At 41.3% G+C, this 16,609-nt stretch overlaps 1 protein-coding gene across 1 annotated transcript in view; it reads right to left on the bottom strand.

Annotated features, from left to right (window-relative positions):
• Positions 1-16,609, bottom strand: part of EBF2 (EBF transcription factor 2) — a 190,099-nt gene that overhangs the window by 53,668 nt on the left and 119,822 nt on the right. The window contains exon 7 of the mRNA XM_036856859.1: positions 1,780-1,861. Coding sequence (XP_036712754.1) covers positions 1,780-1,861 — 82 coding nt within the window. The remainder of the gene's footprint in view (positions 1-1,779; positions 1,862-16,609) is intronic.

The raw sequence follows: 16,609 nt of genomic DNA, 5'->3' as shown, positions 1-16,609 counted from the left end.
ATAACTGGAGAAGTAGAGGAAATATTAGGTGCATCTGCTTAGTGAGTACATTTCTAAAATTTGGGATAAATAAAATAAAATAAAATAAATAAAATGACAAGGCATTCGATTTAAAGCCTCCTAGAAGTGTCTTCTCAAATTTAAAACTCTTTGGAAGGGATGATAGAGAATAAGGGGGGATAGGAATCTAAGCTGCTAGCTTCTTTCCCTGCCTCTGTTTCTTCCAGATGTGAAAGCTAAGCTTTGGTCATCTGGGCACTTCGGAATTCTTTTGAATTTCGCTCTTTTTTGGACTGAAATTATTTATGTTTCCGTTTGGAACACTGAGTACCATAAACTTCCACTATGCACAATGTACTCCCCCAAGAAAATCATTTCATTTCTATTTGTCTTCTTATCATGCAGCAGGGGAAGAGTCTGCAGGATGGAGAGCTGAGGTTTAACTTGTTTAGGCGAGGCTCGTATTAGTGCTACACAACGAACAAAAAAAAATGTCCCAGTCACAGCAAGATTGTTTGATACCCATGATGCGGTGAAGAAACATTACAGGACTTTTTGTTTTTCAAGGTCGTGCTCACTGGCCTTGCACGTACCCATCTCTCCTATTAACTCTTTAATGACTCTGCTGCTAAACCACAGAAGCTCTTTGAGCAACAGGCAGGAGCAGCTACATCATTTGTGGGATCCAGTGTAAAATGAATATGTGCGGCCCCTTGTTCAGAAATTATTCAGAATTTAGAAAAAGGCAACAGCAAAGCATAAACCTAGCAGCTGCACACGCTGCAAACCCGGGGTCCGGTGGAAAGAGTTTGATCAGACACATCCGCCTGGCTCTGGGTTCCACCACCTCCTTCCCGTGATTAGAGGCGAGTTACTTAAACTCCCAGAACCTCACTTTCCCCACCTGAAACGTGAGGCTAATAATCCCCATCTCTCATCTCTCACGTTGCTACCAGGATTTTTTTTTTAAGTCTCAAGCCTGAATAATATTGTTTAACATGTTTTCCATTTTTCTATGGGGAAAGGAGCGGGAGGTATTTCAATTGGGCGTGAGTGGCAGGAAAGCCATTTGGTGGATTAAATGTGGGTCCTTCAGAGATGAAGGAAGGGGGCCAAGAGGGGCTGCTTTCCTCGCATCTCCAACCTGAAACACTTTGCCTCGCTCTGTGTTTTTATTAGCTTGTATCCCCGGTACATCAGTGGCAGGGGTGATGAAACCGGTGGCAGCTTTAACTGCCAGGCAGCTGGGATGCCGTCCCGTGGGTCTCGTTGTCATGCTGAGATCTTAAAGTGACCACGGCTGCTTGGTCTGCTGCTCTCCCAGACACTCTGAGAGAGACCACTGAATAGTTAATCGGTGGCAAAGGCAAGGAGAGGCTGTTGCTTGCAGAAAGCACAGAGAAGCTGCTTTGAAAAATCCCAAGGTGGCTGAGTATCAGGAACACTGTTCCTGCTTGTGGGCAGCTGTGTGTGCGAAGGGCAGCCTGAGGGCTTAAAGTCACACCTCCAGCCTGGGTCGGTGCCCCTCCCCTGGGGCTCCGGCAATGCAGGCAGAAGGCCTTAAACACTACAAAATGAAGAAACCCTTGGTACTGTCTGAAGAGGGCGGTCATTTACAGTTATCTTTTTTGATGTTAGCAGCGTGACATAATGTTTCCGTGAATAATGTTTTCTAAGGGGGAAAAAAAAAAAAAAAGAAAGGAAAAGAAGAAAAAGAGTGCTAAGGAGAAAGAAAACAGGATGACTTATTTACCAGGAAAGCACGGCATGGCCCCTTACCTGAAACCTTCTCATGTCCCTTGGGTTTCCTGCTGTTTTCAAACAATTCTGATTGCACTTGAGGAAAAATTTTAAAAAGAATCTGTGAAGAGAAAGCAAGGTGTTACCTTTTTAAGTAAACATGTTTTAGGAGAGAATATATCTGCATTATATTAGATTTGATTGGAAAGTGATTGGATTTCAGGTCTGGGGAATTTCAGCCAGCCCTGCCTGTGAAGGGACGTAGCTGACCCACTGCAGTTCGCAAATTTGGATGTTTTGGGTCCCAAGTTGGCTCCATCACTGTTGAGGGTTGTGAAGTGGTTCACAAGCTGGGTTCTGGTTTGTACACCCGCCCCCGAGTGGCTAGGGCGTGCTCTCTCCAAAAAAGAGAGACAGAGAGAGAGAGAGAGAAAAGAAGAAAAAAAAAGCTTCACAAGCAGCAGTGACTCCTGCTGTACAAAATTATCTTGCTCCAGAGGGTTAAAAATGGCATGACTTAGCCCAGAATCCCAGGGTTCGTCACGTATGTGGCTTTCCGCTGGCCACACACATCTTCATGCACACATACCTCACACGTAAACCCTCACACACAAAGGGGGCCTGATATTTTCAACTGATGGATATAAAATCAGAAAATAATGTTACTATCCAAAGACAGTCAGTCTGTGCAGGTATATGCTGGAGTTTTTATGATTAATAACAAGTGTGAATGTCCTTTCAGACCTTCTATAGATTATCCAGAAATATACAAAGGCACAGAATAATGGTCTGAGGTTATCATTTGTAACACATATTCTTAAGCCAATATTCTCCCAGATAACCTTTTTGTGCACTTTTAAAATTGGGCTTCTTTGATCAGATGAGTACAGAAACCAAGAAAAATGGCAGAAGTGGTCTTTTCAGCCATTTACCTATTTAATGTTTGGAATGCTGTTTCGAAATACAATAAGTTTTTCATTTATTTCACTTGCAGAGTCCTTTTCCTTAAAAAAAAAAAAAAAAAAAAAAATCCAGCTTTTGCAGTGTTAAAGTCCCAGGTGAGCAAGGCCTATTTCCCTTTCTGTTACTATGACAACGAAATTTTACCGCAGTCCCAAAGTCCCTTCAGAACTCTACCATCCATGCCTTGAATTAGAACTTTAAAGGAAAAGATATACATTTTTCCCCAGGATTTACCAACAAAAATAAGTAGAAATCAACAATGCTTCCAAAAATTCTATTTTAAAGCAACGGTTGGTGAGATGCTGTCGTGGTGACCTTCTGTTTATTTTTATTTCTTTAACAATCACACGAAAGAATTAGAGAGCGCTCCAATTAATTGTATTTAGCACTCAAAAAAAAAGAAAACCTGATGGGGAGATAAACAGTAAATGATGAAAGAGGAGAGAAGAGGAATTGCCCTTTCAGAGCATTTTCTCTAGATTTGCTAAAAATATTTGGCCAAGTGTTCCTGACCCTTATCTATAAATAAGGTTGGGTGTGAATTTGGAAAGAATAGCTAAATTTTTTTTTTTCATAATTTTATAGCATCTGCTTTTCACTTCTCTCTTTGCATTCTTTCTGGGGCGGGGGCTAAGCGTTGCTTCCTGGGCCATGAAGGTGTCCAGGGCCTTTATCCGAGGTACCAGGCAGAGAATAACAAGGCAGAGGAAGCACTCCTTGCTGCTTTATGCGGTGTTCACATTCACAGCCTGCCTCTGCTTTCGAAAGTGCAGTAGGGCGTCTGTCCAGAGCAGCCGGAGTGCGTTAGAAAGGAGAGCTGCTTGTATTTAAAAACAGATTGGTCAAAATTCAAACATTTTCTTTCTTAAGGCGAAGCATTCTTTCACTTGTGCCTTCCTAGCGGGGTCACCTACAGCAACTTAAAATGCCAGGAGATGCTCTCACAAAAGACTTAAAACTGGCCTTTTCCTCACTTGAGTCTCTTTCCAAACAATAACCCCTGCCCTCACACCACCTTTGCCCTCCAACACCCGCCCCTCCCCCATGAGTGATTTACATCTTTTCCCCTACTAAAACCAAATTTTCTTTTTCTCACAAATTCCTTGGTTTTTGGCAAGTTTTAGCACAACCGGACTCCTTATAATACATTCTGTGTGTTATACTTCCCCTCACCTACCCACCCCCTTCACCTTCTCGAAAATGTATCTGTTGAAAACATTAATGTTCATGAAGGCATTATTATATGAATGGTATGAAAGCGCAAAGGAGATAAATGTTTACATAAAATCAAACTGATTTAGGGAAAGAAAGGGCCCGCTGAAAGGCTTTATTCATTTTAAATTACGACCCTTAACAGTTCTTTGGCTAGAAAACACCCAGTTTTGACTCTTTTGCTGGCCTGGGGTCTGAGTTTGGAACCTACCCAGCCCCCTGCACACTAAGGATATAACATCCTATTCACAAAGGGGAAGCGAGGGGTGGAGGAGGGAGGGAGGAGGGGGAGAGAGAAAGAAAATTCTCTTACATTGTATAGTACTTTCTAAAAGAAGGCATAGCTACTTCTAAATGGCTAGCACCAGAAATTATGACCTGCGTATTTTAGATGTGGACCTAGAAATCAATTTAAAGGAATTCTGGGGCTTACTGACATCTCCATTTTTTTTCTCTTCCTTTTACTGATGTCTCCCACTTTCCTCCCCTTCACCCCCTCCACCCGCTATGCTCAGGGGCTTGGTACAGAACCCTCTACTAACCATCCCATCCATTAACCATAGGGTAACTTGCAGGGAGTAAATCTCCTGGGTCTAGATCCCTCTGAAGTCTGGAAAATGTCAGCTCTCTCCACTCAGCAACGGGAAACCAAAATGAATTACAAGATTCAGACCAAATGTGCAGAGACTCATCAGGATGGAAGTTGTAATTTTCACTTTCTCCAAACAATGTTGACTCCAGAAATATTCTAACCACTTAGCATGGTACACTCTACAAGGCTTCTGATCTCATTCCTAAACAGTGAATGCTAACGGCGACAGGTTTATCCTTGTTTTATTAGAGAAAGAGGAATAGAGAGTGGGATCTAAATCTGAACTCAAGCCCTCAGCTTTCAATCTGGTTCCTGGGTCAAGTGAGGCAATAGAACAGACCCAAAGGCAGTCCTTCACTGCACTGATATCTATTAAATGCTGACAGTGTACTAGTCTTGAACTGCTACCAACTAACTATGTAACCAAGTTACTTTGCTCCTCTAGGCCTCAGTCTCTTTGACTGTTAAAAGGAGGGTTTAACTGGATTATCTCTAGGGTTTCTTCCAACCTTATTATTCTATGATTGCAAAGAAAAATGTGTAGAGTTGACAACCCTCCAGAAATGGCGACATTGGAAGAAGAAACCACTGGAAACAAAAGTCTGTGACTTATTGAAGTCCAAGTGGGGGTGTGTGCGGGGGTTTTCTGAAAGAGAGAACAAACCCCCTGATCGGAGACTGTGAAAGAAGAATAAGCAAGGACAGCTGACGGGTGGAAAGTGGGGCATCTTGACTGATGCCTTGGCCAGAGCTGGTGGGACCCAGAGGTTGATGGGCCGGTTGTTGAGTGAGAGGCACCATTCTCTCAGGATCCTTTCTTTGTGCTTCAGCAGCAGGCGAAGGTAGCTCAGGAATATCACAGATCAGAGCCATCTCTGTCCCTGCTCGCCATCCTGTGTGGTCCAGAAGCTGAAGGGTACAGGGGTCACAGAGGGGGGGAAAGAAGGTTTGCCAAATGTCAGCTCCATGCCACACTCTGAGCTATGTGCTTGATATCCAACGCCTCATTTATTTCTCACAACAGCTGTATGAGTGACGAATCATCTCACAGCTAGGAAAAACAAAGGCGCCAAGAATTTAAGAAATTTGGCCCAAGATCACACCGCTTGTCAGTGGCAGAAACAAGGATTTGAACCTGGGTCTTTCCGGCAGCAAGCTCCACCGGGCGTTCTATGTTTCCTGCACCAATTACATTGTGGTGATGGTTGCACAACTCTGTCAGTATAGTAAAAGCCATTGAATGATACGCTTTGAATGGGTGAACTTTATAGTATGTAAACTATATCTCAATATAACTGTTTAAAAAGAAACTTCAGAAAACATAGTCTGAAAAAAATCAAAAACAACCACCAAAAAACCCATGAAGGATTCTGGTTTCTTGGCGAGGGAGAGAGAGGACTATAGTATCCCAAAAGGAAAACATGAGGTCAAAGATAGTTGCGTGGAAGTAAATGCTTATGACTGAAACCCCCTGATGAATTCATTCATTTACTCATTTGGCCGATTGTTAAGTGTGGAGTATGCCATAAAGGTTCAGCAGAATGGCAAACAAGATGGACAAAATCTTGCCCTCATGGAGCACACAACCAAACTATTTGAAAAACGCTTCTTCAGTTTCTGAGATGAGCCTGGAGACCCCTGAATACGGGTCTGCATAAGATCCCAGAGGATTACCTAGTACCCAAGAAATCTCTTCTCCTCCTAATCTCTGTAATATTAGAACACTCGGCATTGTTCAAGAACACAATAAAAGCTCCTAGGTGGCTCTAGACATGTCCTGAGCCCACCCCAAATAAAAACTGAGACTCAAACTAGATGTACAAATAGGGTGCAGAGTTCAGGTCCAGTGGTGGGGTCAGTGGGGAATCTCTAAATCACAGGAAGGGTAACTACTTAATATTCATGCCAGACTTCGAGATTATAGCCAATGATCTAGTACAAAACGCAGCATACTATTTCTCCAGAATTGTGGAAGAGGCCATTCAATTGACCTCCAATTAGAAGCCCAAGATCTAGCGCCTTCCAAAAAAATTATAATACAAAAAATCTTTCGGAAAGCACTGTGGAAGGCACAAAGTCTTCTTTCAAGAAAAAAATTAGATAGGAGTGTATATCAAAAGAATGTGAACTTGGCACTAGTAACAGCTACCATTATGCAGAGCCTTACTCTATGCAAAATAACATGTAAAGTACCTTTCACTTTGAAATTTCATTCCTTATTCCCTTAAAAAAAATTCTAATTCCATCTACCCTGGAAACAGCTTCTGTGATGACATGGCCACATCTTATACACCATGGAGATGGGAACATCCCCACACTCTCCAAGGGCCAAGAACGGGGATGCTGTATCTGGTTCTCTCTCTGCCACAATGGCCACATATGCAGGTTGGATCACTAAAGGCTGAGCCATATATAGAGTTGATAAACCATGTAGGTGCTTAAAGGTCTATGTCTATTGATTTTTGAGGAAGACACATTTCATCTGGATTAACTGCTAAACCTCCTTTTCCAGAGTCCAATAAATTAAAATGTCATTGCCTTCCACTGTTTGTGCATACTTCTGAAAAGAAGATAATCCCTTTCTCTTAGAACACTCTCTCATATCATTCGTGAGAACTGCCAAATGTCGGGATGGGCTGAATCATAAAATCATATTTGAAAGAAATGGGCAGTTACCTCTCTTCTCCCAGGATTCTTTCAAGCTTACAGTCTTTACAGGCAGAGGGAAAAGTCGTGTCGGATGGTCACATCCATGGGGCCATTTTCTTACTCTAAGAATAGCCTGCATGGCAGCTCACTCTGCTTTAGATGGTAGGAAAACCCCTAAGTGATTGGTTTCCACTTGAGACCAGTGTAAAACACAAAGATAATGTTCTAGCTTTAACCTAGGTCTAAATTGTAACATCCTCTTTGAACCTTCTGACAATAGAGAGAACAGGTTTCCCTCCCCCCAAAGCCTCCGACAGAATCCAAACTCAGGCAGCCCAAATAAGGAGAAGGACAGCCGTGGGCCCCAGCCTTGGCCGGAAGATGACGTGCCCTTGATCAACCTGTTGATTGTTGAGGTGTCAGCCCAAGATTAGAAAGGGCCCTGAAGCTATTAAGGCCTTGTGAAGACTCTCGCTCAAGTCCACAAAAAAGAAGAGACTGTGGGAGGTCAAACTTCCAGTTGGCTCTTGCTACACCCCCAAAAAAAACGGTGACAATGGGACATCTGAGAATGCTTGCTACTTACAATCTGCTTGGTAAGATGGCAGTTGGTACAAAGACCCAAGAAGATCATAGAAAGAGGAGATAATTTAAAATTTTTGACTGACTGGCTTATTTAAGCTTAAATCAAATACTCATTTTTATAAGCTGATTTTCCATGCAATCCATTTATTTAAATGACTCCTTAAAATGTAAATATAAGTACACAAACAGAGTAAGTACAGAATCTTTACTCTCCACAGACATTCCTAAAGGGTTGTATTACCACAAAAGCTTATTCACCTGCATGATTCCAGTGAAAGCCCATTTCAGATCTGAAAGATTTAAGTTTACAGAAAATTTTTAAGGAATATATTTTCTTACTTCTGATTACATTCAATCCCTCTAACTTCCCTTGGCTCAAAGTCTAATTAGGATAATGATTATGATAATAATAAATAAATAGCCCCTATTCATTGACTTCATATTATTAGCCATGTATGGTTTCATTTAATCGCCCCAACTCTGAGAGTATGAGAAATAACATCCCCATTTTACAGAGGAGATGATCAAGACTCATAAAGGTTAGATTACTTGCCCAAAGTCAAACAGCTAGTAAGTGGAAGAGCCCGGAGTGGACCTCAGGTTTGTCTGACTCAGGAAAACATTGTTAAGGTGGGAGCTTGGCCAAGTTTCTTCTGAAGGAAAAGATGGAACATGTTGCCAAGCAGCTCTTTTTTTCAGGGTACCAGTGAGTGCCTCATGGATCTACACAGGGGATCATGTCGCTGTCTACATCTTACTCTCTGTAAATAAGAATGGGGTCACTCCTCATGTTACAAAACAAAACAAGCAAACCACAACAATGTCTATCATTCCTATCAGGGACTGTGTTCTCTAGAAATTCTGCGGCTGTATTGGATTCTGCAGAGGAAGATAAGCAAGTCTATCAGATATTAGGAAAACAAGACACCTCAAGAACCCACATGGTCTCCAGAGGGCATGGCCCACATAGCTGTAGTCTCTACAAGAAGAGTGTAAAAGGTTGCTTGAGTGGATGAGGAAGATGCAAGGTCATTCGTCCATCAAGACTATGGAGGAAAAAAAGCTGGAAGTCAAATGTGTAACATAAGAAGTTAAGTCTTGGAAAATTTTTTTGAGAATAAGTCACCAAAGCTAAAATTTGAAAGCATTACCCAGGGGACAGAGGGGAGTCTTCTACATTGGAGATTTTTAAATAGACCAGCAAGCGAATTCCTTTGAAGGCAGATAATTTCAGTCCATGCGGCACCTCACTGGGGTGTCCCTATCAAGCCATTTCCAGATGATGTCAAGGCTTTTGCAGTTATTATTATTGTTGTTGTTATTGTTGCTTAATATTTCAACAGGGACCTGCAGTTTCATCCTCTGTAACATGACCTCGTAGGCCGATAGTGAGGATTAGTTATCCATGCAAAGTCTTTGGGTAAATGCCTGGTAACGTCACCACTCGCTACGCCCCCCTCCCCCGAACTGCCCCTTCTCCCCCCCACCACACTTTAAAATGGCCCATTTTCCAAACAGAACTATACCAGAGGGGAGTTGCCACAAATTCAAACCTGGTTCTCTCTGCACTGTTTATCTCTCCAGTGCTGGTATATACTCCACTTGAAGAACTTCCCTTAATTTTTAGGGAGAGGTACTTAAAAAAAAAAAAAAAAAAAAAAAGGAAAGAAAAAAAACATGTAATTAATCCATTACAACAGATTGTAGGAAAAGCACAACAACAACAAAAAGATGGTAGGTCAAAAATCCTCATCACGGTTTCCAGTAAACTATGGTCAGGCAAAAGAATTCGGAGCCGCGTACACCCGCTAACTGGCAGCAGGCCCCACTGAATCATTTTCTGTTCAGCATTCGCTCCAATTACAAGCTCCTGGAAGTGGCATTTCACTTTGGCAATAGACCCTTCGTTACCAAACACCGACTCCTGAGTGGGATCTGCTGTGCTCATTTAGGTAGCAGAAGGGAGCGACTTCCCCCACTGTGTAATTCTGATTCCATAGCCACAGATTTCATTTCCAAGCCATTTCATGATTTCTTCCGAAGTGAGGGTCTCCCAAGCTCGAGTGGCAAGGAATTGACTGTAAACAGCCACCGAGGTGCAAAAACAGGGGCTACTTGGATTCTCCACTTATTTACTTATTTCTGACTAGCGACACATTACAGTTTCTGAGGACCTGGTGTTATATGTTGGGATTTTTTTTTCTTCTGTATTCAGACATGTCTTCACTCTCCTGAATTCCATCACTTGGCACCAGGAAGCTTGTAGGGAAAAAAATCTCTAAGGAAAAGTCCTTGTTTTTGCACTCAGATGAAAATCTGACACCACTAAGGAAAATAATAATTGAACTCTTCGGCCTTGAATTGGAATGAAACACAACACTAAGAGCATGTTTGTAATTCCAATTGTTCTCATAAAATGTCTTTGAAGGGCTCTTTGCAATGCACACAGTTCCATCTTTTCCTCTTTTTGTTGTTGTTTTTAACCCGAATCCTCTTCTTAGCCCTATCCTTTCCTCTCCCTTCTCACCAAGAAAGAAAAAAGACTGAGCAAAACTGAACATGCTACAGACTGACTTCAGAAAACATCTTGCAGTTAGACTTCAGAATGAGTTTACGAATCTATTTCCCTTTCTGATTCCATGACTACTCGGGTGAAGGAGAGAAATGAAGTTATTAGCCAGCCATCAGCTTAATGGGTCCTTACTATCCTATTTCTTTAGTGCCCCTTCTCCCCTTCTGCAGCCTTCCCCTCCCCCTCCCGCCTTTCTGCCCTCCCCGTGAAGCTCATCTATGCTAGGCTGAGCAGTGAACACCAATTACACCAAGAGCCCTTTGCTGCTGCCTGGTCCGCTGGTTTTACTGTTTTGCCAGATGGTTGAGGCCAATGTGTAAAACTCTCTACCCTACCATTAATTCATAACTCGGTAATAACTTTCCCACGGCTCTAGGAAATTGAAATGAAGTGCAAATGTGAATATTTGGAAAGGGAATCAGGGTTGGACAACTATTTTACACCTGACAGAATAGATACCAGTCAGACAAAAAGATGCCCCTCTTTACACAGGCTGGAACGTTACTTTCCCGAAACTAAGGCCAACTGACTCCATATGCAATATTGGATAATGTAGCAAACCAAGCTCAGAGTTGGGGTTCCTCCTATTCTCGCCTTCTCTTTGCAGTTTCCAGCTTTATACCTACTGCACCTATGGGTCCATTCACTAATGACCTTGAGTTTGAGCGTCTATGTAATGTTATATTCTGATGACAGAATTATAGATTAGCAGATATGAGTGCATTCTCTTGCTAAGACAGGACACCATCCAATGTTTGTTAGCATCATTAAACTAAAACTGACTTTTCACCTGCTCCCATACCATATGCAGCTGCAAATTTTTAAATTAAACTATGAAGCCATGCATAAATTTACATATATTACAGACTAGCCTCTCCATTTAACATGCAAATGTACTCCAATGTTTCAGAACACCTTCTGTCGCTAATTAATTTGCTGAATTATAATTAGACTAATCCTGCATAATTAATAAGCACAGATTTTTTTTTTAATTTGTAAGCAGCTTGAGGAGATCATTCACTTCCTTCTATAAACTGCTAAGTAAGTGTTAAAAAAAATCTGGAAAGAACATGTGTGAAAAGGTATGTTTGATGTCGCATACAAACTCAAGCTAGCATGGAAGATGCAGAAGTCAGTACTGATAAAGGTACATATTTGAAGCCAACATTCAAACAATCAAAAAAAATCACATTCAGAGGATGGGGACTAATTCTCCCTTTGTCTCCTTGTATATAGTGTTTTATTCTTTGCCTTCTATCCATCGGCTCTTCCAAGATCACAGAGGCGGGAGAGGATTAAAGTAACCGTATGTTGTATTAGGAGAGATAATGATATTAACACTCCACTGTATATCAAAACACTCTGTGCATGCTGGGTGCTTATAAGCCCCTTTGATGGTATTTGGAATCATTTTCATTTTGGCTGCCAAAAACACCCGAGATCCATCTAGTGGAAACAATTAAGTTCCATTAGTACTGTATCCATTTGGTAATGATTACAATGAAGGGTCCCTCTTTAATGCTGAAGAGTAGAGTCTCAAAGAAACGTATGCATCTGTGCACTTGAAAACGTGAAACTATACAGTTTTACAACCAAGCACGAAGCTTAATTTTGACCCCTAAAATAAACCAGGATTAGGAGAGCTCAAGGTATGGGTAGATGACCAGTTAGAAAATTCGAAGCAAGGTGGGAATCTAGAAGGCCAAGGTATGCTTAATAGATAGCCACACAAATTGAGATTCTAGAAAGACAAAGTGGGAAATGTGTGTTCTGGCAGGGAAGTTATTAAACCTTCAAAGAGAAATAGAATTTTAGAGAAAATAGAGAGCTCCTTGGCCCTTCCACTCAGCGAAATCACTAATATCAGTGGCCAAAAGATTGTTAGGCCAAAAGGATGGAGCCATCTGAAATGAGCTTGGCTTTCTATCATTGCAATTTCATTTTTTATAGTGACTCTATAAACAATAGAAATGTCTTCTGAAGAATGGGAAACAATATACACTAATGATGAAAAATGTGAAAGAGAAGTTAAGGAAACACTCCCATTTACCATTGCAACAAAAAGAATAAAATACCTAGGAATACACTGACCTAAGGAGACAAAAAACCTGTATGCAGGAAACTATAAGACACTGATGACAGAAATTAAAGATGATACAAACAGATGGAGAAATATACCATGTTCTTGGATTGGAAGAATCAACATTGTGAAAAGGACTATACTACCCAAAGCAATCTACAGAATCAATGCAATCCCTATCAAACTACCAACGGCATTTTTCACAGAACTAGAACAAAAAATTTCACAATTTGTATGGAAATACAAAAGACCCCGAATAGCCAAAGCAATCTTGAGAAAGAAAAATGGAGCTGGAGGAATCAGGCTCCCGGACTTCAGACTATACTACAAAGCTACAGTAATCAAGACAGTATGGCACTGGCACAAAAAACAGAAATATAGATCAATGAAACAGGATGGAAAGCCCAGAGATAAACTCACGCACATATGGTCACCTTATTTTTGATAAAGGAGGCAAGAATATACAACGGAGAAAAGACAGCCTCTTCAATAAGTGGTGCTGGGAAAACTGGACAGCTACATGTAAAAGAATGAAATTAGAACACTCCCTAACACCATACACAAAAATAAACTCAAAATGGATTAAAGACCTAAATGTAAGGCCAGACACTATAAAACTTAGAGGAAAACATAGGCAGAACACTCCATGACATAAATCACAGCAAGATCCTTTTTGACCCACCTCCTAGAGAAGTGGAAATAAAAACAAAAAGAAACAAATGGGACCTAATGAAACTTAAAAGCTTTTGCACAGCAAAGGAAAACATAAACAAGATGAAAAGACAACCCTTAGAATGGGAGAAAATATTTGCAAATGAAGCAACTGACAAAGGATTAATCTCCAAAATTTACAAGCAGCTCATGCAGCTCAATATCAAAAAAACAAACAACCCAATCCAAAAATGGGCAGAAGACCTAAATAGACATTTCTCCAAAGAAGATATACAGATTGCCAACAAACACATGAAAGGATGCTCAACATCACTAATCATTAGAGAAATGCAAATCAAAACTACAGTGAGATGTCATCTCACACCAGTCAGAATGGCCATCATCAAAAAATCTACAAACAATAAATGCTGGAGAGGGTGTGGAGAAAAGGGAACCCTCTTGTACTGTTGGTGGGAATGTAAACTGATACAGCCCCTATGGAGAACAGTACGGAGCTTCCTTAAAAAACTAAAAATAGAACCACCATATGACCCAGCAATCCCACTACTGGGCATATACCCTGAGAAAAGCATAATTCAAAAAGAGACATGTACCACATTGTTCATGGCAGCATTATTTACAATAGCCAAGACTTGGAACCAACCTAAATGTCCATTGACAGATGAATGGATAAAGAAGATGTGGCACATGTATACAATGGAATATTACTCAGCCATAAAAAGAAACAAAATTGAGTTATTTGTAGTGAGGTGGATGGACCTAGAGTCTGTCATACAGAGTGAAGTAAGTCAGAAAGGGAAAAACAAATACCGTATGCTAACACATATATATGGAATCTAAAAAAAAAAAAAAAAAAAAGGTTCTGAAGAACCTAGGGGCAGGACAGGAATAAAGATGCAGATGTAGAGAATGGACTTGAGGACACGGGGAGGGGGAAGGGTAAGCTGGGATGAAGTGAGAGAGTGGCATGGACATATATCCATTACCAAATGTAAAATGGATATCTAGTGGGAAGCAGCTGCATAGCACAGAGAGATCAGCTCAGTGCTTTGTGACCACCTAGAGGGGTGGGATAGGGAGGGTGGGAGGGAGACGCAAGAGGGAGGAGATATGGGGATATATGTATATGTATAGCTGATTCACTTTGTTATAAATCCGAAACTAACACACTAGTGTAAAGCAATTATACTCCGATAAAGATGTTTAAAAAAAAAGAATGGGAAACAATTTTCCCAGGTTCATTACCAAACCAAATATATCTTCTCCCTTACTAGCCAGCCAACATTTTTTTTTTTTTTTTGACAAAGCTAAGACATAAGCTAGCTTGAGACTTGAGAAGAAAGTTAAAAAGTGCACTGATCCCTCAGAGGCCCGTGGCCACAGCCAGGAGCAGATGCCAGGGGCTAAATGGAGGGGCTGCTTCTGCTTCTGCCCTGAGAGGCATTTATTAGGCTCCTCTCCTCCTTATCCGGAAGAAGGACCCAGAACAGCTACCTCCTGGGGCTAGTGCAATGACTAACCAGAGTGAGAAGAATATTTTGAAAGCACCTGGAAAAAGCTGCTGCAATTTTTCTGAGCGAAGCAATGTTATTACTTGGATAGTTTGGACGCATAAGACATTTGGACCGTTCTTCTGATCCAAACCATAGCCTTTGCCATTGGTCCCCATCTAAAGAGATTAAATGGTTCAGGAAGATTTTTAAAAGCCTAAAAGAAAGGGAGCTTTCTGTGCCTTTCTGAGTTACTCAGAAGGAACATAACAACAGCTTGAATAATAATATTAATAAGAGGCTAAAATTATTTCCTTTCCAAAAAATATACGAATGGCAGTGGAAATCTTTAACAATCTCTTCACCTTTCAAGAAAAATCATTTTAATGTATTGTGCTTGTCTTTCAGACTCCCCATACCCCATTCTGAGTGGTTATAAGAGGAAATCTGATTGCTTGGTAGTCGGGAACGTGTGCGGGTCTATTTTTCTAAAGCCAAAAAGTGTTTAATGGTTAAACTCAGAGTGAAAGGGAGGGTCTCCCCACTTCCTACCATAATGTGTTAGACCGAGCATCCTACCGACTCTCTGGGGAGCATCTTAGAGATGGAAAGAGCCAGACAGGTCGCCCGGTCAAAATCCCTGTATTGGGCTTCCCTGGTGGCGCAGTGGTTGAGAATCTGCCTGCCAATGCAGGGCACACGGGTTCGAGCCCTGGTTTGGGAAGATCCCACATGCCGCGGAGCAACTGGGCCCATGAGCCACAACTACTGAGCCTGCGCGTCTGGAGCCTGTGCTCCGCAACAAGAGAGGCCGCGATAGTGAGAGGCCCGCGCACCGCGATGAAGAGTGGCCCCCGCTCGCCGCAACTAGAGAAAGCCCTCGCACAGAAATGAAGACCCAACACAGCCATAAATAAAAATTTAAAAAAAAAAAAAAATCCCTGTATTGACAGGAAAGTGGTTTGGTTTTGGCGTTTGGGGGGTATTTTCTTCAGCTTTGCCCAGTCAATTTATAACTATGTACCAGTGGGAGAGAGCAAAGGGGAAACAATTGTAATCCACGTATAGTTAGCTGTTGAGAAATTCCTGACAAGTTCTTAGGGGGAAAGAGAAACGACTTCGGGGCATTTAAACACAAAGGTGTAAAACAGTTAGCTCACAAATCCACATCTCCAGCTGGTGGGTTTTTCCCCTCACAGATATATTCCAGGAAATGTCTCTAAATTAATTTTTTTGGCAGGAGGATTTTCCTCCACGAACATCATTCTGGTTTATGCTTGTGATTCATTCTCTCTCTTTCCCTTTCTCTTCTCTCTCTTCCCAGTTTCCAAATTCAGGATAGTGTGTTATGGTTTTCAAGGGCTTAATCAAAGTTTACGGTGGGGTGGGAGGACAGTTGAGTTGGGAAGAAGGGGTGACTGCAGAAAAGAAACCAAGATGAGAATTACAACAAAGCTCCATTTCATCTGGAAAGTATGAAGGCTCGCCTCCACTCCAGCCATGAAGACCCACATTCACAGCTAATGTAACCTTCATGCCAAAAAAAGGGAGAAAGAAAGAACGTGTAACCTGACAGGTAGCAGGTGGTACATATGGAATTATCATTGGCTATTAACACCAGGTCGGATATCATATTAGCCACTTTCAGACTGCATTTGCCAAACCCACATAAAAATATAAAACCAGGTATTTCAATATTCTGTCTCTCCCTTAGCAAAACAGATTTCCTTATACTACTCATAGTGGAGTCAGCCGGCTTTCATTAGAATTTTTTTAACTTATTTTTTCTTAAAGGAAGAACTGAACCTAGTTGACAGAAAAGAGAAACTGGGACAAAAATCAGGTCAAGAATTTGATACAAAAGGCATTCAGATAAAGCTAATAATATTCCAGAGTGTTGTTAGTTGAGCAGACTATGATTACATTCGTCTAATCTCAACCCAACCCCTATATAATCTACGTGAGGTTCCAGGAATCAGACAATATTTCCATTTTTTTTCATTCAAACTTTGTTGATTCTAAGTCCTCTATTCACTCTGTGGGATGTGACTAAC

Source organism: Balaenoptera musculus, chromosome 6 (assembly GCF_009873245.2).
Source record: "Balaenoptera musculus isolate JJ_BM4_2016_0621 chromosome 6, mBalMus1.pri.v3, whole genome shotgun sequence".
Classification (NCBI taxonomy): domain Eukaryota; kingdom Metazoa; phylum Chordata; class Mammalia; order Artiodactyla; family Balaenopteridae; genus Balaenoptera; species Balaenoptera musculus.
This window is presented reverse-complemented; position numbering and strand designations above follow the sequence as displayed.